This window comes from Brachyistius frenatus, unplaced genomic scaffold (assembly GCF_029030835.1).
Source record: "Brachyistius frenatus isolate BFR_SWC_R1_liver_20210118 unplaced genomic scaffold, ASM2903083v1 Contig_62, whole genome shotgun sequence".
Classification (NCBI taxonomy): domain Eukaryota; kingdom Metazoa; phylum Chordata; class Actinopteri; family Embiotocidae; genus Brachyistius; species Brachyistius frenatus.
Window position 1 is genome coordinate 118,388 of NW_027210661.1, and position 21,489 is coordinate 139,876.

At 44.0% G+C, this 21,489-nt stretch overlaps 1 protein-coding gene across 1 annotated transcript; it reads left to right on the forward strand.

Annotated features, from left to right (window-relative positions):
* Nucleotides 1–281: 281 nt before the first annotated feature.
* Nucleotides 282–21,255, forward strand: dhx36 (DEAH (Asp-Glu-Ala-His) box polypeptide 36). The gene is made up of 26 exons (XM_069706306.1): nucleotides 282–848; nucleotides 1,155–1,291; nucleotides 1,421–1,519; nucleotides 1,661–1,862; nucleotides 2,067–2,105; nucleotides 2,242–2,412; nucleotides 2,567–2,646; nucleotides 6,295–6,369; nucleotides 7,190–7,356; nucleotides 7,471–7,552; nucleotides 7,663–7,803; nucleotides 9,485–9,590; nucleotides 12,847–12,934; nucleotides 13,787–13,842; nucleotides 13,941–14,005; nucleotides 14,643–14,786; nucleotides 15,244–15,361; nucleotides 16,359–16,457; nucleotides 16,871–17,044; nucleotides 17,182–17,268; nucleotides 17,368–17,451; nucleotides 17,542–17,641; nucleotides 17,768–17,858; nucleotides 18,977–19,100; nucleotides 20,412–20,564; nucleotides 20,647–21,255. The coding sequence occupies exons 1-26, from the start codon at nucleotides 573–575 to the stop codon at nucleotides 20,875–20,877; spliced, it is 3,189 nt and encodes a 1,062-aa protein (XP_069562407.1). The 5' UTR covers nucleotides 282–572; the 3' UTR covers nucleotides 20,878–21,255.
* The last annotated feature ends 234 nt before the right edge of the window (nucleotides 21,256–21,489 follow it).

A 21,489-nucleotide genomic window follows, 5' to 3' on the forward strand; every position in this document is an offset into this window, starting at 1 on the left:
TACAGAACAGAAATGATAAATACATGATGTTACAGAATATGATGCATTACTGTACATTAAACGAGGACCGGATTAAAGGACGTGAATACCGCGGATTTTTTAATTTATTGATTTAAAATTTTTTTTTTGTTCTTCACGTGTTCGATTAATATTTCATATATTTGTCAAATTAGGAAGCTTCGTTATTAGCACGCATGTCAACGACACGGTGTCTGACGAATCCCGGGGCGTGACGTCAAAATCCACCTGCGGAAATTTCTCACGTCATTGCCATGCGACACGCCGGATGAAAACTAGCGAGCAGTCTGAGCGGCGGAACCTTCACGGCTTCATGTTGTTGTTTCAGTGAGTTCGCGAGCCGAGAATTGGACGTGTACGTGTAGCTATAAAGAAGTCAGGTGTCCGTAAGGTAGGCGGGCGCCGACCCATATTTGATATATCCGACCTATTGTTCACGAATCGATCCATCGCAGCTTGCGGCTAAACGCAGTTAGCGAGTAGCTAAACGCTGTCGTTGTCACCGGGATATTCTGACCGTTTTAGTCGTCGGTGCCACCGGCGCCGGTTCCGGTATGAGCTCTGGGTATGGCGGTGGCGGTGGAAGGAGAGGCAGGCGAGGTGGTGGTCGCGGCCACAGAGACGGCAGCAGAGAGAGATGGGACAGAGGAGGTGGAGGAGGCTCGAGAGGACGCGGTTCCGACTACGACTGCGACCAGGACCGAGGAGGAGGAGGAGGTGGAGGAGGATCACCGAAAGACCGTCCTCCTCCACATCTGAAGGGCCGGGAGATTGGGCTGTGGTACGCAAGATACGGAGCCGTGAGGAGGAAACAAGCTGACCGGAGATCGGTATGGGGGTGTGAGTGAGTGAGTGAGTGAGTGAGTGAGTGAGAGCTGGATGTCAGGGTGTTGCAATTCATTTACTAGGTTTTGTAGTATTTTAAAGTCTTGAGGGAAACCGAATTAGTTCCAATAAATAGCTCCCTTTTTAAAAAAAAAAAAAAAAAGTGAAGTCACAGAAATGTTCATCACCGATTTCACAGTTTCACTGGTGGAATGTGAAATTTGTTCAAACACGAGGGCGCGTCGCTTCGAACCCAAACTCGTGTTACTGCGATGCCGTCGCCGAACTTTCCTCTCTCCCGTTGCGTGCAGAGGGCGGTGGTGCAGATGGATGAGGCCAGAGAGCAGCACATTACCAAGCTGCTCAACTCTGTCCAGAACGATCATCCCGGCCCAGGGAGGGACAGCAGGGGTCCAAGAGCCTCTTCGTCCAGCACTAGTGGTCACTGGTGAGGACGGCATGCGTGACTTTTCCATCTGGGACTTGCACAGTGTGGTGGCTGGCTTACAATGAAGAAAGCTGGATGGGATCAAATTTGCTGGAAAGTATGAGTAATGAACGTGTTTCTGATCATCAGTTACTTTGATGGGGACGAGCCTGAGGAGGATAAACAGAAGATCGATGTCAAATCGGAGGAAGAGGAAGATGAAATTGGTCCAGGCCACAAATCGCAACGGTAACTTTGCACGAAAATGAGTTGCAAGCTAAAGCGAAGTGCTCCAAAAATGTCGTATTTGATAGTCCTGCAGAACAACCAGTGTAGTCTGGTAATTTACTATATTATGGATATTTACGCCATTCATTTGTGTTTGTGCAGTTGCTTCTCTACAACAGCAGCTAAAGACGAGCCTCCGGACACCTGGGAGGAAGACGAGCCGGAGGAGAAAGAGAAACTGATCAGGAAAGACAAGGATCTGGAGTTCCTGTTTCAGGAAGTAGTCAGAGACGGACCACTGGATGACACCTTGAAGAGAGATCTGCAGAACAAAATATCTGATCCAAAGTACAAAGAAATGCTGGTGAGTGTTTTGATTAATATAAAGTTTGATATATATATATATATACAACAGTGAAAATTAAATCTACGAGGTCATCAGGCCTAATAAAGTCATGTGCAAAATCTGTACCCATCATCAACTTATCAGGACAGAACATCCGCTTCGGATTTTATTCATTATTTACTCTTTTTGTGTGTGTGTGTGTGTGTGTGTGTGTGTCTTCAGAAATTCAGGGAAAAACTACCATCCTATAAGAAAAAAGAGGCAAGTGTTTGACTTCATTCACCATTTCTGGGGGGAAAAAATACATTTCTCTTTTTTTCAAATTTGAATTTGTATTCTCATCCTCCTCTTTAATCCTTCATCTTCTTCTGTGGCGCTTCCATCATTCCTTCCACAGGAGCTGGTGGAGCTGATCAACTCAAACCGTGTCCTGGTGGTGAGCGGGGAGACCGGGTGTGGAAAGACCACTCAGGTCACTCAGTTCATCCTCGATGACTACATCAATAGAGGCGTGGGCTCGATGTGCCGCGTGGTCTGCACGCAGCCTCGTCGCATCAGCGCAATCTCGGTATGTACCGACTGCGTGGAACTTTATGTTGTTGTATTCCTACTGATGTTAATTGCGGTTGATAAGGTTTCCTTCATCAGTCATGTGATATTATAGCCATTTTTCACAATAATGACTGTTCTCTGAAATGCTTTTTGTGTGTCCTTCCTCTCAGGTAGCAGAGCGTGTAGCGGCAGAAAGGGCAGAAAGTGTGGGGAATGGAAATTCTTGTGGTTATCAAATCCGCCTTCAGAGGTAAAGAAGTCCTTTTAAAACTTTGCGAATTCATTAAGTGTTTTAAAAAAAAAAAAAAAAATTATATGTTTGATTACGCTCAATGTTGAATTAGCACTCGGTTCAGTGGTTTAGGAAGCAAAAGAACAGGCTTGTGTTTAAAAACCTGGTTTCAGCTGATTGTCTGTCTATGTGGGTCCTGGTCTGGACTTACTGGTTACAAGGTTGGGAAAAACAGCACACACACACACACACACAAACACAGAAGGAGAGAAAACACATTACGCAACACTGTTCTATTGGTGGTGCAGTGGTTAGCATTGTCGCCTCACAGCAAAAAGGTTCCGGGTTTGAATCCGGTCCTGGGCCTCTCTGTGCGGAGCTTGCATGTTCTCCCCGTGCTTGCGTGGGTTCTCTCCGGGTGCTCCAGCTTCCTCCCAACATCCAAAAAACATGCACCTCCCCAGCTCCTCCTGCCCACATGCCTAAGTGTCCTTGAGCAAGACACCGAACCCTAAATTGCTCCCGATGGTGTACCATCGGTGTGTTGTAAGTCGCTTTGGATAGAAGCGTCAGCTAAATGAAATGTAATGTAATGTAATTGGCATGTGTGTATTTTTTTTTGTTACAGTTAATTCTAACTGTTAAATTCCAGTGAAGTTTGCGGGTTCAGTACGCTGATATCACTGTAAAATCTCCTGCCTTCGTCATGTGTCTTTGTCACAAGTTTTAGAAGCTATGACTATATACTGCACTTGTGAGCACAGATATTTTCCTGGTCTACTTTTGCTGGGAACTGCACACATCACGCATGAAAAATAGGCGAGATGCCTATTCTCCAGATGACATGCTGCAGCAGTGAGGTATGACATGCAGGCAGTGTTGCTGCTCTGGTAACAGAACGCAGAAATGGTGTCATTTATGTCATAGCTAAATTGCATCTAAACGCAGCGTAAATACAGAACTCCATGGACCCAGATGCTCCCATGTTAAATGTGTTACTGTTTTGTTATCAGCGGGAGTTTCTTGATGCATGGGCTAAATTAAGACAATGAATGAATACCACAGGAAATTATTTTTTTGAAGAGAAGGAGCTATAAGGATCAGTAGATGGGAATGGTGACCTGAGAACAGGAGAGGGAACAGATGGACAAAGCTAAGGGAGAGAGGCACTGTAATTGTGTGCAGACTGAGCGAGCAGTGAGTTGGGGGAAATGAGCGTGCAGCAATCTTAAATTTATTCTATACAATAGATTATATGGCAGACAAAGAAGTAGGAGGAGAGGAAAATAGACAAGATAGATGTAGTATGAGGGAGACTAATGCGGGGGATTAGAAGGAAAAAGATGAGCAAATGAATTACTGTTTGAGAAATAGGACGGATATCAAGGTGCTAGACTGAATTTAAGACTATTTTTCACATTTTCTAAATCTTTTCATGTGGTCCTGCTTCTTTTTTTTTTTCTTTTGTTGCATTCAATTATTGTCATGGCTGTTTTTCTAAGAATAGTAACTAAAGCAATTTCATGAATCAAGGATCTTAAATTAGGTGTAGTCAGTTGAGAAAAGGCATCTTTTTGAGCTATATTCATACGTCTGTGCAGTTTTACTCTCGCTGATGTGACCATGGATGTCTTTTGGTGTGTAAATGCAAAAACCTGCTTTGTTAAACTACTAATGACGCACCAGCTCCCCCCACATAGCTACTAATATAAGAAAAAAGTTCATCTGACCTTCTGCACTGCCTGCTCTGTCTTCAGGTAATCAACTTTTTAAAAACAGATTACTAATTGGGGAAAAAAACCATGTAAACGAGTTTCAGCTCTATTCACGTGGAACCAGTGTATTAGTCTACACAGTTCAGTCAATGCAGGCAGGTACTGAATTGATGTGTTTTTTTTCTTTGGGTTGTTATAATGACCATAAAGTAGTACATTTTTATCGCGATAACATGTCTCTGTCTCTGACAGATATAATGGAGAAGTTATTTGTGGATGTTTGACCTTTATGAAGGGCAGTTTGTCTGTCTTGTTGAGTTTCAGAATGGATGCAGGCTTGCTGACCACTAAGAAGGTGTCTTACATGCAATTTTAGTTGACGATTAATTGTCATACAAACATTTGCTATTTGATTCTGTTCATTTTACAAGCCATATCACAGATACATAATACGCTATTAAGCTATTTATTGACTTGGAAATTGGGAAATGTACACTAAATAAAAGTTACATTTCCGTTTGCCTTTTAATGTTGGTAAGCAAAGGTTGCCGTTTTTAATACAACATAAACAAATATGGAAAGTCTATCACTAAAATATAAAAAGGGATGATTGAATTGACAAAGCAGCACCAATAATCAAAGATACAAAAAAACGAATGAATGGTTGTTGTAATTCTCCAGTCGCGTGCCATGATATTATAGCAAAGAGAGACGTAACGAGATGGCGTGACTAAAAGCTTAAAGCTGCCGCTGGGTTGTATTGCAGTAAACTGTTGAGTTCAGTCAGTGCTACTGTGCAGAGAGCGTCAGCAGTGGGCGTGTTAAGAGGACCTGGTCTACGGCATGCTGGTCCTTCACTGCTTTAGTTAGATGCTTTAAACCTGCTTGTTACTTGATGTTTTTTTAAAGTGGACTGTTGTTATCCCCCTGTTTCGCTGTTATTATGTGTATATTTATTATTCGTATCATTGCTGTTGATGATCTATAGTATTTAATCATGTACCAGGCTCACTGTTTGCTTCACGACTTTGTTTGTTTTCATTCATTGTGTTGGCTTATTGAAATACTTTGTAATTCTGCTGTGGTCTTATTTTTCCGTAAAGTTTTCTTTGAAATGTCACAGGTGCATCAATTATACAGCAAAGCCTTTGATGAAGTTCAGGTGTTGTCAGTGAGATGCATATTTCAGATGTTGTCGAGAAGCCAGTTTCTACTTTTTTAGGATTAAAATAAATGAGAAGCTGTTCATGGGATTCATTTCTGACTAATACTGGGACAAAACATGATATAAATCTAGTACAAACACAAAAGTGTCTATCGTAGCCAATTACATTACTTATTACTTAGTAGTTTTGTTACCAGCATCATTTTATGGGCTCGTCTGTGGACAGTGGGGCAGCAGATAATGATTATTTTTCATTTTCTATTATTTCTCTCGATCAACTGATCAGGTGTTTTAAAATGTCAGAGAATGGTTTAACATGTCGATTGGTGGTTTCCAAAGCCAAAGGTGCAGTCTAACATGTTTTGTTTTGTCAGCCGAATGATATTTAGTTCACCATCTTGGAGGATTAAGGGAACCAGAAAACATTTGTATTTAAGAAGTTGGAAATGGGAGAGTTTTAGCATTTTTTTTTTTCTTTGACTTAAAAGAGTCAATTATCAAAATAGTTGGCAATTAATTTTCTGTCAATCAACTAATTGATTCATTGACCAATTGTTGCAGCTCTAATGCACAACATGAGTATCAAGATATTCTTCTGTAAGCTAAAGTTTAAGCAGCCAACTTAAAACCAGAGAAAGAGAAGACAATGGAGTCTGTAACAGTTGAACAGGAAAAACCCAGCACCCATTTTAACAACCTTCTGTCTTTATTTCATACTTGTCTTAATTTGCGTCATTTGGGAAATGTAATGTACTCTTTGTTTATTTTTGTCCTCCTATTTCACAGCCGGTTACCACGGAAACAAGGGTCGGTCCTGTACTGTACCACAGGCATTATTCTTCAGTGGCTTCGCTCAGACCCGTGAGTTCGCTCCCACCCTTGTTTTATCATCCCCGTCACATCTTCTCCCTGCATTTCCCCTCTGAGTCTCCGTCCAGCTGTCCTTCGGTTTTTGTCGCTCTGTTTTGTCCCCATTGATTTGTGGTTGTCTTTACTGTCTGTGGAAGATTCATTGGTATGGGTTCCCATTCTCATAGGCAAAGAAATGAAGGCACGCGCGCACACACACACACACGCACGCACGCGCACGCACACACACACACACACACACACACACACACACACAGAGACAGAGCTTCTGTTGACTCATCCTTGCATTGCTGAGTGACTTTAGAGGAAACGCAGACTAAGCGAGTGCCAGCTTTGCCTTGTTGTCTTGCTTCATGCTCTTTCGGAGCTGGCACGACTCTAGTGAGTCATTTCAGGACTGCAGTTGTCTGACAAAATGCTGCAACTTTTTTGGCAATAAAGTAGATTTACACAGCAGCTGGTCCATAAGTTGACAGTCTGCATGGACTGTACACACTTCTACAACGCCGTGTCCAAAAAAGTCGGAACGCTGTGTCAGTAAAAAGAGAATGCAATGACTTGCAAATCATATAAACCCATATTTAATTGCAAATAGACCCAAGACAACATATCGAATGTTGAAATTGCACACATGCGTCAAGAATTATGTTTGGAAAAAAAGAAACTGTTGGACAAATGGACTAAAAAACTTGTCTTGTCTGTAGGAAGTAAATGCAGCCATACTGGGCACAAAATTGCAAAGTGAGAACAGACAGCTTCTTGACCCAAAATCAGTCACACACTTAAACCTTCCCTGCTTTTTCTTGGTCAGGTTTTTGTCCAGTATCAGTCATCTGGTGTTGGACGAGATCCACGAGAGGAACCTGCAATCAGACGTTTTGCTCGTCATTGTGAAGGACTTACTCAACCTCCGGGACGACCTCAAGGTCATCCTCATGAGTGCCACGCTCAACGCGGAGAAGTTTTCAAAGTATTTTGGTATGTAACCCTTCAAAGGAAACACCAAACTTTGTTCACCTAAAATGTTGCAGTTCACGCGATTGAATTGTTTCTGTTTTTATTATCTGCTCCTTTCCCTGTTTCATCCTTTAGACAACTGTCCAATGATCCACATCCCTGGTTTGACGTTCCCAGTGGAAGAGTTCCTACTTGAGGACATTGTAGAAATGACCAGGTAGAACAGACATGTACAAAGACAGTCAAATCCTCACATGCGTTCAAATACGAATGAAATCACAGCATCCCTCTTGTTCTGATATAAAATGGTTGGTGTCTCTCTGCCAGGTATGGCCCCCAGAATAAGGACCGTCGCCCCTCATGGAAGAAAAGCTTTTGGCAGGGGCACAACTCCAGACCTGAGAAGGAGGAGAAAGAGGCTGAATACAAGGAGAGCTGGCCTTGTTATGCACGCACACTGCAAGACCGGTGAGTTGGTGAGAAACAGCAGGGCAGTTGAACTGGCAGAGGGGGCTGCCAGGTTGATAGATGTGGTGTTTCGGTGGGAAATGGGAGGATTCGGCAGTTTTAAATAAATGTCTTGCTTTTCTTTTTCAATTTGAACTTCAAGTTGAGCCATGGGTTCTGTGAAGGCTGAATACAGAGTGGCGGTTTTGTTCTGCAAGTGGTCACGGTGAAGGACGGGTGATTTGGAGCACCTGATAGTCTGATAGATTTGTCAAGCAAACACTGTTTTGGGAGGCCGTGGCTCAGTCGGTAGAGTGGGTTGCACACTAATCGGAAGGTTGGTGGTTCGATCCCCAGCTCCCCCTGTCCACATGCCCAAGTGTCCTTGAGCAAGACACTGAACCCTAAGTTGCTCCCGATGGTGTACCATCGGTGTGTGAATGTGCTCCTGATGGCAGCACCTTGCATGGTGATCTGTCTCATCTGTCGTGTGAATGGGAAAAAACATGTTAAAGCGCTTTGAGACCGAAAGGTGATAAAGCGCTATACAAGTACAGACCATTTACCATTTTAGTGTTATTCATTGGTTGCAGTGTTTACAATGTTTTTTTCTACATGGACTGGCAATCAAGCTTCGATGTTTCCCACCTTTGTCCATAGTCAGCTGGGATAAGCTCCATGGCTCCCTGTGACCCTGTATAGAATAAAGTGGGTAGAGATAATGGATGGTTGTTATACCTACACCACAAGCAGCTGGCAGCTGCGAGGTCGCCCATAGTACAAAAAAAGGCAATGTTGTAGCTTCATGGTTTCTTCTGGAAAATATAACTGCAGCTGTAAATGACTTATTTTTGCCACTTGGTGCAATTTTCTTCATCTACTACATCTGTTTGGAGTGCAGGCCCTTTTCTTTATTGCCAATATTTAGCATATAGAAAGTAAATTGAAACACAGCTTTTCTTGAATGCACCCACACTGCCAGTCTACTTAGTAACTCCTTGATGTCTGACTAAAATTCTGGCTCAAGTGACAAAATTAAGGTGAAGACCTGCGAAGAACTTAATTTTTAGTTTTTCAATTTGAATTTATTTTGTCCTTAGTGCTACGTGCCATTCATTTTGATATTGATGCTGCCATGTTTTTGCTCTCCTTTCACTTCTGTTTGAAATAATGATTAAATATTTAAAATAAAAAAAAAACTGTCACGACTTCAGTGCACTGCATCCGACAACATGTTGCCAAAGGGAAAGTTGGTTTGCACTGAACACTGACTGACTATCAATGAACCAGCAAAATGATGCCATGTAATGCTTCGCATTCACAAAAAAGGTTTCAAAAGAAAACACTGAAATGACCCTGAAACGCCTGCGGCTTAGAAATACGTGGTGGGTTTTTTTCATCGTCGGAAGAACTCTCCTAGAATTTCAATGGTGAACAGTGAAAGGACAATAATAGTCCATCTATTGTTCAACACGACACGGATGTCTGAGCTCTGAGTTCATTATCTCCTGTCAATCTCACATCAGAGATTCAGGGAAGAGAGTTTCCACATTTGAAAACGTTTATGTTTTTAATTTGTACGAGTAACCAACAAATGTATCGAGTGTGAGACCACTTTTCTCAGGAGGAAGAGATGTGTTTATGCCACAGGATGGGAGAAGATGGAGACAATCATTTACTGCCGGTGTCCTATGTTTTACAGATACTCTGACAGGACCGTTGAGGCACTGGAGATGTTAGACAGTGATGACAAGATTGATCTGGAGCTGATTCTGGCGCTGATCCGTCACATTGTTCTTAATGATGAGGTGAGTGTAACTTTGTGTCTCTGGTTTCAGTGCAGCTGCCTGAAATCGCAACTTTGTTCTGCCTTGAACATGATTTCCAAAAAAGTACACACCTGTACTGCAGATGAAAACGGGTCGAGGGAACCTATTATGTGTCTTAAGTTGTCTATAAGCTCTCAGTGCTTCTGTTGCTGAAGCTAGTCTTGAAGATATTACGATTACGATCTTGGACATGAAAATCCCCCCCCCACCGACTGACAGAGAGAGCAGTGGTCTATGTGGAGGAGGGTTTGAGATGACATAGTAATTAATAGTTCACACAGACGCTTAAGCTGACAGAAGGAGAGAAGTATGGTGCCTTCGTAGGTAGAGCAGATGGAAGGAGCAGGATGGACCTCTTCCAAACAGAGTGACATTAGATCAGAGGAAATAAGAGCGATCCTGGCAGCAGATCTGTGCTAATGAGTGATCGAACAGCTGCTCTCCCACTGCACGTCCCTTTCCCTTTTGCCTCTTTCCAATTCAGGTTAAGTTCCCTCATTTTTATGTCAGCGTCTTGGCAGTGCTCAGTTCAGTCTTTGGTAATGTGAAATACAATGACAGCTTAGTCAAATCAAAGTTAAAAGTACTCTTTCTTTTTTGAGTCTTGTACTTTTTCAATAGACACTAATTTCTGTAAAGTTTTTGCAGCCGTTTCATGGATTCCATCGTGTACCTGCACAATAGAGCAGAACATCATACGCAGTGCCATTCAGTGTAGTCTCTTGTCAGAAGAGAAGAATGGACGCGAGGACAACTTTACAAATCAAGTGCTAGAACTGAATAAAATAAAAGAAATTGTCACATTTGCTCTCACTGTATTTTTTTTTCCTCGAGACGTGAAACGAGTTCAACTCATACATTTAAGTTTGTGGCTGTGTTTGTGAAAAGCGTTTACTGGAGAGGAGAAAGGTAAAGACGGGCCTTGAATAATGAGTGACTAACGCAGACAGACAGAATAATTATCCTTTCCCGTATGAAGCCGTATCTCCATCAGTCATGGCCACATTGAGCCCGTCCGCCAGCTGATTTGCCGTGGCATCGTGAAACGGCTGAGGAGAAACTGCTTGATTCACTACGACGGCGCTCTGAACTCGGGATACGTGCCGTCTGCCAAGCTTTGGACTGTGATGATTGGTTAATTATGTTGCAGAGGACTGTGATTAGACACCTCGGGGGTTGACATGCAGGCATTAATGAACGCCTGCTGGGTGTAACTGTATGTGAGTGCTTTGGTGTGTGTGTGTGTGTGTGTGTGTGTGTGTGTGTGTGTGTGTGTGTGTGTGTGTGTGTGTGTGTGTGTGTGTGTGTGTGTGTGAGAGAGAGAGAGAGAGAGAGACTGTATGTGTGTGTTGTGAAAGAGTGGGCCGACATTACAGAGCTTACTGTAGTGTTATTTAATTTTCGGTTAGAATTAATGAGAACCTTTTTCTATACTGAACGTCCGTAACGAGGCACACAGCCTACGTCATTCTCCTCCTCTATATTTCACACATAACACGTGCACAGACATTAAAGTACACGCGTACAGTCCCATGTGGGTGAGCACTTCTAATTAGCTTCAATTAGAAGGCAGCCCAGAAGCTACTTCTTATGTCTGAACTTCATCTCCCCTTAAATTTTCTCAGGAAATGAGTAATAATTCTATTTAAAGAGTGATATTTCAAACCTGAGTAATTTTCATCCTGAGAATGATTTTTGTTTCAATGTAGATTCCGAAAAATACTGTGTCCAGCCCCTTTGCTCAGGATTTAGTCTTGATCTGATATCGATGGGTCTGATTTACTGAAGGTGTGTGTGTGTGTGTGTGTGTGTGTGTGTGTGTGTGTGTGTGTGTGTGTGTGTGTGTGTGTGTGTGTGTGTGTGTAAAATGACGTGCAAACTTCACACCGCCCGCAAAAAAATGTCCAAGCAGATCTACTAACGACGTGCAGCGAGGATTGCGTCTTTCAAATGTGCAATTTAACACGCGTTGTCCATTTTGGGTGTTTGCCTGCATGCATATATGTAATATTGGGCGTTTTTTTTTTTTTTTTTTTTTAGTACGACTGAAGGTATTAATCAGATCCGCAAATCTGTTGAGACAGCTTCTCTTACTGTGGTGAGAAGGGACACTGTGGTGGCGGGGTGTGGTTAGCTCAGCTGCAGCGGGGTGGAGAGTGGGAGGGGTGGTGCCGGGAACGGTGCCGGGCAGGTGTAATGAGCGCAGCTGAGCCGAATACGAACTGATGAGCACAGCCGAGCTGGATGTGAACTGATGAGCTCTCCCCTACTAAAGGGGAGCAGGGAGAAGGAGGAAGGGAGATGCGGCTGCACGAAGACATCGCTGTGTGGACAGGGCAGATAAAGGCATTTTACACCCGCACGTACGACTCGGCGTGTCATCCGTGTCCAGGAGAGACCCCGGTAGCACCAACCTTGCTACAGACACGCAGGAAACTAAAAGAATACGTAGAGAACGTGTTTTACACCCGTGGAAGAAAAAAAAATTAAAAAAGTGTTTTTTATTATTCAGACATTTCGTTTGTCCAGCGATGACAAAACATTTTTCCTAGCTGTTTCTGTGATGTGCTGTATGCTTAACACAGGACATCATAAGACCCGACCATAATAGATAGTATTTTTTTTTTAATTAGAATTTGTTTTGTTCTGAACTTGCAATTTTCCCTAATTTCACAAGTTTCACAAATTGCTTTAAAGTTTCTGAAAAAGATTTTGCATTTTTGATCGCAATAATCACAAAACACCTCTGAAATCCTAGACGGACTACTCGGAAGCACATTTGCATATCTGTTCTGTATATCTGATAAAGTCAGAATACTAACAAGTCTGCTGATGTTTTCTCAGCTAGCATGTGTGTGTGTGTGTGTCAATATTTTCAGTGTGACTAATTTTTTTTTTTTTCTTTGCTGCTGCGAGACAGTGTAGTCTGTTCCTGTGCTATTGAAGCTGAGGGAAGATGTTATTGTAATGATGACGTGGGCAGGGAGAGTCAGACCCTATTGTGTGGCTCAGTGTGGAGGTCTGAAGCTCAGGGCCAGTAATCTCCGTCTGCCTCCTCTCAGCTCCTCCGAGGATCATGGCGCCTCGTGGACTTGTCACAGTTGTCGTGTAATTGCTGTTTTTGTTACTGTTGGCAGTGATGGTCGTTGTTGTTGTTGTTTGTTTGTTTTCTACCAAAGCCCTGCTGGTTTCTGTGTCTTTCAGCCGGGCTCATCACGTGTTGTTTCATTGACAGGAAGGAGCAATCTTGGTCTTCCTGCCCGGTTGGGACAACATCAGCAGTCTCAATGACCTGCTCATGGCTCAGCAGATGTTCCGATCAGGTACTCGCTCACAGCAGCACCCAATCAGCAGACGGGACATGGAAGTGCATGCCAGTGACAAAAAAAAAAGTGTATTTAAATGTGGAAAATGATAACGTGAATTTTCAATGTTACACATCCTTTTATGGACCTTGCAATTAGTCGATTAAACAAGAAAAGATTCTGCACAATAATCGTTTTCGAAAATATTCGTTAATTGTTGCCCTTGAATCGTGTGAAAACCTAAAGCATCCACTGGATGTGTGATAAGTGACCGGATAATGTGGGAAAATATTATTATTTCATAAATTATTATTCAAACTGTGTATTTACGTCGTAAAAATGTTTGGAGGGGATCTTTGAATTTATTGAATAAAAAAAATTAAAAAAAGATGCACTGAAGTTTTTTGGGTTGAGATTAGTTCTGACTTTAACCCTCCCCCCCCCAGTTCTCCCCACACACATCAAGAGGTACAACCTAATCATTTTTTTATTTGATAACATTCTTTCACTATTAACTAAGCTTGAATAAGTGTGATTTTTTTATGCATTATATTTGGCTTCACATGGAATTTAACTGTATTTTCTATGGAGAGACAGCTAGTAGTTTTATAAAGGACGTCATAATGTATAGGTTTGTCGAGTACTTTGTCAAAATGAAGTTCGTTTTCTGTCCATATATGATGACAATATAAGATTTGTTGCCAGAGATACATATTAAATGTTGATAAATTACTGCATTCTCCATGTTTACCAGGATATTTATGGTTATGTAAAACATAATTGTGCAGTCTCTTGCACTAGCAGTTGTATCTTACGTTGACAACTGGTGCTTTGTTTTGAGTTTTTCTTTTGTGTCCTGTTGTATTTCAGACCGGTTTGTTATCATCCCTCTGCACTCCCTCATGCCCACCGTTAATCAGACGCAGGTCAGCAGTCCTCTGTCTCTCTGATCGTCTCTGTGTTTGCCGATTGTTCAATATCAGAAAAATCCAGTCTCATTCTCTTCTCTCACTCTTCCTCCCAGGTGTTCAAAAGACCTCCTCCTGGAGTTAGAAAGATTGTGATTGCTACCAATATTGCAGAGACCAGGTGTGTGTGTGTGTGTGTGTGTGTGTGTGTGTGTGTGTGTGTGTGTGTGTGTGTGTGTGTGTGTGTGTGTGTGTGTGTGTGTGTGTGTGTGTGTGTGTGTGTGTTGTGTTGAGTAGCTAGTCCAGCCTTTGTACTGACTGCTTTTGAAACTGTACTGTTGGCAGTTAATTATCCAGGACGTTTAGATAAAATAGAAGTGAAGACATTTTGGCGCATGGGGTCGTGTACTGTACGTGTTGTTTCTGTGTGCAGGAGTGCAATGCGGTAGGTCTTGATCACTAATTGAAACAGTGGATTTAGAGCTAATTAGCCTTCGTTTCATGGATGGATTACAAATACTGTCATATTGGCAGGGATGGAAACCCCTCTGACAGGCAATTTGTTAATGCATTCAGAGCCTCGCACTCTCACAAACTGAGCAAATTAAGAATGTGCCTTCCCTCTTCACCCCCCTGACACCTCTCTACTAAATATAGACTCGAAAGTTGCCAAAGGGCCACATTTTATGTTTCACTTCAGAGTGGTTGTGTGTGAAAGAATCTTAACTCGGTATTCTGGACTCAGTGCTTTTTACTATTTGATCTTCGTTCCATTCCCTTTATTGTTTTCTTTTCTTTCTCTCCACTCTTCCTCGCAGCATCACCATCGATGACGTGGTTTATGTGATAGATGGAGGCAAGATTAAGGAGACCAACTTTGACACCAACAACAACATCAGCACAATGACGGCCGAGTGGGTCAGCTTAGCCAATGCCAAACAGAGGAAAGGACGTGCTGGCAGGTGTGTGTGCGTGTTTGTGTGTTTGTCTACACATAGGGGTGTTTGTTAATGTATTTATAATGGGGGAGGGGGGCATGCTTTATATTTGTGCCTCCGGTCATGCAGTAGTAATCTGTGAGAACGATTTTTTTCCTTCTATTTGCCATCTGAGCTCCCCGTCAGTCTCATCCATCGGCCCTCTCCTTCCCGCCATCCCGCCTGTAGACACTAACGAAGGCAAAGTGTAGACGCTCTCAGGTTGTTTCCAGTCTGTAGCGCCGACACGTCTGTTCTGTTGGATCGCTCTGACACCAAAGTGCAGCAAAGCCCAATTAGCAGGAGCTGCTTATTGAGTGCAGTCTCATCCCACTGATTTTAAATTAAGCCCTTGTCACAGGGCTGGTATAACATGTAACGCCCCCTCCCCCGTCTCTCTCTCTCTCTCTTCCCAACTATCTTCTTCTCTGCCTACATCCAGAGTGCGTCCAGGGAAGTGCTATCATCTGTACAACGGTCTCAGAGCCAGCCTGCTGGATGCCTATCAATTACCTGAAATTATGAGGACGCCGCTGGAGGAGCTCTGCCTGCAGATTAAGGTTGTGTATGTGGAGAGAAAGACGGAGACAGAGAGTCAAATAGGAGTTGAGTTGAGGACGAGATTGCTCAGAATTAGTTTTGTGACTGTGTGAGGAGGAGGGGGGCGAGGAGGGGGGCGGGGGCAGTGCTGCTGTTTGTGGTCTCGTGTTGAATTGCAGCCTCTCCGGCCTAACGAGAACAAAGGATGAGGATTTTCTCGGTTGTCTCATGCCCATCGCTCTCCAGCTCTTTTCTCTCTTTTTTTTTTTTCTCATTTTCTTTACTGGTTGCAACCTGTGTTTTTTTTTTTTTTTTCCCCCACTCCTGTTTTTGCTTTCTCTATTTAAATCCTCGTACTCCACTCGTACTTTATCCAATGCTAATGGAACATTAAGCCAAAGTTCACTCAGATGGAGTGTTTGCAGTGGTTTTATTGGATGTGCGCTTCACTGTCCCATCTTTGCTCGAGCTCAATTGGATGTATTTGTGTATGTTTGTTGAAGCCGGTGGGTGAGAGGTGGATTAATGCATCAGACGGTCTTTAAAGTGAGAGGAACCCGGGCAACATGCTAACCCTGAGCTGACTCTTATGCACAAACACTCCAGTATTTCATTATTAGTCAGACATAGAGATGTGTTTGCTGGCTCACTCTGCGGTTTTCCACGGGTAGATGTTTGGTGTATTTAACGTTTCTTTTGTGATGTGGAAGTGAATGCACATTTATTTAATATGGATATTTTCACCAAATCAGCTCTAATCATCGCATTTATTTTGCACCAAGTACTTAGAGAAGCGTGGTAATGTGCTTTCAACGTTGGTTATTCTGTCACATCTTGTAAACAGCAAGTCGTGCCTGGTGGGAAGAAGACAAACATAAAGCTAATTGCAATCAATTTTACTACATCTATGTATTATACCTACAATTAGTGTGCAATAAATGAAAGTGAAGTGACTTTAACTTAAACATGACAACGTGCTGTTGCTGATCCCAGTTTAATGTGATGTGCACCGTCTAGATATTGAATCTGGGGTCCATCGGTCGGTTCCTGGGGAAAGCCCTGGACCCTCCCACTGAAAAGGCCGTCAGCCTCGCCATCAAGAACCTCACAGACCTGGTGAGAAAGAGTAAACGTCATTTAAAAATGTTTAACTGAGCCTGCAACTCATCATCATATGCTATTTTTCGCTCAATTATTTTGTTTGTTTTATAAAATGTCAACTACATCAGAGCTGAGCATCAGAAAACAAGCAAAACAGTATTTCATGCTGACACGTTGCAAACAAAACAGCACTTTAATCTGACAATTGCTGCTGAAAGTCTGAATTAACTTACGTGGCTTCTTTTTAAAAGCAATCTGTTGCATTGTTAATAATAAAGACTGTAGTTTTTACACTAGAACAACGCATTGCCCTTTGGTGTGCGTTCCTCATTTCCTTTCTTGTGGATATGGTTCGAGACACGTGATCCTGACTGTAAATGGCTAAAGATATTTGCCTCCTGATGGGTATTGCGGCTGTGTGTCGTTAGAACGCCCTGGACTGTGCTGAGAACCTGACAGCGTTGGGTTTCCACCTGGCTCGTCTGCCCGTGGAGCCTCACATCGGTAAACTCATCCTGTTCGGAGCGCTGCTGGGCTGCCTGGACCCCGTACTCACCATCGCGGCTTCACTCAGCTTCAAAGACCCTTTCTTCATACCCCTGGTAGGGCACTCAGTGCACTGACATTAAAGCTAATGTCGGCAGCGACGCTCGGGCGCCCTTAAGTACATGGCTGCGCTCCGACTCTCCGACTGTCAATTGCACACTGGGGCTTAAAGAAATGTTCTTGTACCTGTCAGGGTAAAGAGAAGATGGCAGACATGAGGAGAAAGACCCTGTCCAGAAACTCCAAGAGTGACCACCTCACTATTGTAAATGCCTTCCAGGTAAAAGAGCTCGCACCTCTCAGACCTGAATTTTCTTCTGTGTCTGTTTGCTGTATGAATTGATCCCGTCTTAATATATCACGCGTCGATTGATCCCAGGGCTGGGAGGAGGCAAAACGGCGTGGTGCCAGATATGAAAGGGAGTACTGCTGGGACAACTTCCTGTCTGCCAATACACTGCAGGTGAGTCGGGCCGATCGCAAGTGACACGCTGAGCTCCACGCCGGGTTTGACCGGCCCGTTAAGGACGTCATTTATCTGTTTGTCATTCAGATGCTGCACAACATGAAGGGTCAGTTTGCTGAGCATCTCATGCGTACAGGTTTTGTCAGCAGCAAGGACCCCAAAGACCCCAAATCTAACGTCAACTCAGGTAACTTAGAGAACCAGAACCTGATAACGAGGCTGCAGAGCAGCAATACAATATGATGTGGACCTGGGAAATGTAGCAGTGATCATTTGTTCTGTCTCTAACTGGCACATTTTTTTTCCCCCCCAGACAATGAGAAGTTAATCAAGGCGGTGATTGTAGCCGGCCTGTACCCGAAGGTTGCCACGATCAGACCATCTCACAGCAAAAAGAGACCAGGGTGAGTCTGCTAATTCAACGAGGGGAATGAGCAACGATGGGCAGGAAAGCGCTGCACGGCACAAGATAGAGACGAGCACAATCATCCATATTGGTCGCTAGACAGAAAAATGGCCTTCACACTGCAATATCTCATCAGACCTCTCCGGTAAGAGTTCAGTAAGGGTCCTGTGACAGTTACCCGAGGCTGTGCTGGGACCATGTCGGTACAAAAACAACCAAAAAAAAAGGCAGTTTAGCAGCCCGAGACCAATGCAGTCATCCTGGAATTGCCCTCGGGCAGCTGTCATGAACAGACGGTAGCTCTGACCTGTGTGCTGAGGACAGACGCACAGACGCTGTCCCTCTCAGTAGGACTGTCACTTCTGTCCCTGCGTGACAGCGTTGGACCCAGGTGCTCAGGAAACTTCCTTTTCATAAGTAACCCTCAGCAGTCGTACTACTAACCAGTTGGACATTTTCAGGTCTGCATCACAGCTCTGCAATTTTGAACGAAATAACGGTTTCAATTTGGTTTGTTTTGCCGCTAAATCAGACCGCAGGAGTAGCAGCATGAAAATCTCCTCCAGACATGATTTAGCGTTGCACTTTTGCAACATTGTCCAACGCAGTTAACAGTTGACACTTAAAAATGCTCAAAATCAATGCATTACAAAGGTTATTTATGCTACCTTCTCTATCAAACTCTATATTAACCACAATTCTAGTCAACCCGGGTCCCTCGGCAGATTTCAGTGTTATGCTAGTAGCCTCGTAGCCTCCATCAGAGATGAGAATGGGGCTGCAGAGGTCTGGTAAACTAACTTTTAAATGACTTAGTAACCACCCCTGATTATAGTGATTACAAATGCCATATATTTATTATTTATTTTTTTTTTAAATTTATCCTTAGTTTCTAAAAAAAAAAAAGAAGATTAGCCTATAAAATGTACATCACGAGGTTCCTAGAGCTGAAGGCGTCAACTTTAAATTCCTAGTTTTTTGTGCGGTTCCTCGTTTTGATTATCAAAATTCCTGCAGGTTGGTTTTCCGTCAGCTCGCTAATCACGGCACGTGTTTGTTTTTTTTTTTTTTTTGAAGTCCGTTCACCGTGTTCTGTTGTCCGTGTCGTTTCTGAAGTGTTCCCAAGGTGTACACCCAGGCTGATGGAAAGGTGTGCATCCACCCGAAATCTGTCAACGCTGAAGAGACGGAGTTCAACTTCACGTGGCTCATTTACCATCTGAAGATGAGAACGAGCAGCGTGAGTAAGCGCGAGGCCCGGTGCCACGTTTCGACGCCGCCGCACGACCCGTCGCGTGTTTCTTCTGCGCTCGACCGGCGGTTGAAGGTTGTCGGCGGTGCCGCAGCAGCTTCGCACTTACTGAATATTTGATTAAAATGCTTCCTTTCAACTCCCTCTCAAAGGCTCACGCGCTTCAAAGCCTCCAGACGAAACGGTCAATTGCAGTTTCCTGACTGGCGCCCTCTCTCCTCTTTCTAGCTCTTTTGTCCCCTCCCTCTTCACACTCCCATTTCCCCTTCCTTTCCACCTACCTGTCTTTGTTCTTGCTCTGCTGTCTCTATTTGTGCATGTTTCCATTCTGCAGAAAAACACCTTTCATGTCGTCCCTGATTGCTGCCTGTACCTTTGCCGCTTTTGTCCGTAGGGACATGGGACATTCTTTTCGATTGCCGTTATTGCCGCTAAGCTTTTTTTTTTTTTTTTTAGTTTTGCAGCGTGCGAGTGGTTTTGTGCCAAACGCTGTGCAATTTCTATATATAAAAGAAAAAAAAATTGTCGAGGTCATTTGTTTTCTTGAGTGAGAGGAAAGCTAAAGAGTGGAGCTGTAGAAAGAAAAAAAAAAGATAAAAAGGAATGCAAGTGAGGGGGATGACATTCAACTTTATCTTTGATGCACTCGCCCCTGGCGGTCCATTACATTACACATTCATAGGGTAAATGCAGTTGTCCCCGCTCTCTCCTTACTTCCGTTTTTTTTTTTTTTTCCTTTGTCTCCTGCCCACTGCCTTCACCTTTCTTTACCGCTCTCTGACGCTACTTCGACGCCTCTTGTCGCCTTCAAAGCTAAAGTAGGTTTAGTTTGGCCTCAGTCTGCTGCTCATGCAACCTCTGCGGCGTTTGACCTTTTCAAAGACAGGTTGTTTTTCAAGAGTGCACGCACGCAGACGTAAAAGCATCACGTGGAGTTTTACATCTATTTTCTTGTCTGTAATATTCCGAATTTTTCACGATCTGTTTGGGGGGGGAAAACCTATTTATCGTTTTGGGCCTCATTAGTCCGACCGCTCCACGTCAAGCGGAAGCAAAAATGGACGGGAAAAACGTGCGACACACTAACGAGGTTCGCAGGCATGGCAGGATGACATTTCTCCCGAACACCGGCGGCACCGAGACACATTTCAAAGCGGCACGGCCTCTCTCCGCTAATGGGACACTTTCAGCCCGCACACAGTAGCTGTCGGGCGCCGCGTGTCATGGCGACGCCTGGACGTGCTTGCTGTAATACTCCTGGTGCTGTGTGCTAGCGACATCTCCCCCCTCTCCCTTCAGATCTTCCTGTACGACTGCACCGAGGTGTCTCCGTTCTCTCTGCTGTTCTTCGGAGGCGACATCACCATCCAGAAGGACGGGGACCAAGAGACGATCGCGGTGGACCAGTGGATCGTCTTCAGATCCCCCGCGCGCATCGCCCACCTCGTCAAGGTAAGCGCAGCGGGCTCGGCGTCGACGGGTGTGCCGTGATCCACATTTCACGGGCCTCTCTTTTCCTGTCTCGTTTCCCCAGAGTTTAAAGAAAGAGCTGGATTCTCTGCTGCAAGAGAAAATCTGTAATCCGGCTCCCGTGGACTGGCAGAACCGTCAGTCCAAGGACTGCGCCGTCATCACGGCCATCATCGACCTCATCACTACCCAGGAGAAGCCCACGGGTAGCAGTACGGGGCACGGCAGAACATGGCCGTCGGCCCCCAGGGGACAGCGCATTCACTTCCACGACGACGACGACGAGGACGATTAGAAGTGGCCGGGGATTTGGCCGGCGGCGAATAGAGGAGCCTCTGAAATGATTGGTTGGTTGCTTGAGCACGGAGTGAGATATGTATTGATAACCAGCTGTCCGTCCTCCCTGACGGTCCTGCTCGGTTAAATTTGAGTGCTCCCTGGTTGCTCCTGAAAGTGAAGCATGCCCTCCTCTCGAATGATTTCCACTAGTCATATTTGTTTTTGATTTTTTTGTTTTGTTTTGTTGCCTGTTTGGTCATGAAGTTGCAAGTCCCTCTGTAGCTGCTTTGTTTATTGTTTAGTTTGTACATTTCAGGCTTGGATAAGTCTTTTGTTTTTTTATTTTGAAGCAGCGCCACTTAACGGTCTCGGCAATAAAGAGATGACGTACCGTGCCGTCGCCCTGCTTCGCTTCAGCTTATCAGGCCGAGATTTAGGAATTCAAAACAAAGCAATGGCATTGCCCTGAAATATTGGTGGCTTTATTATAGGACACCATAATAAGCCTGTTCTGTGACGGATTTGTTCGAAGCCTTTTAGAGATCACTACGTATTCGGTCAGAATGAACGCCTGCATGCCTGTGATTTACCAGCTGATATCCTCCTCGCATCTGGAAAAAAAAAAAAA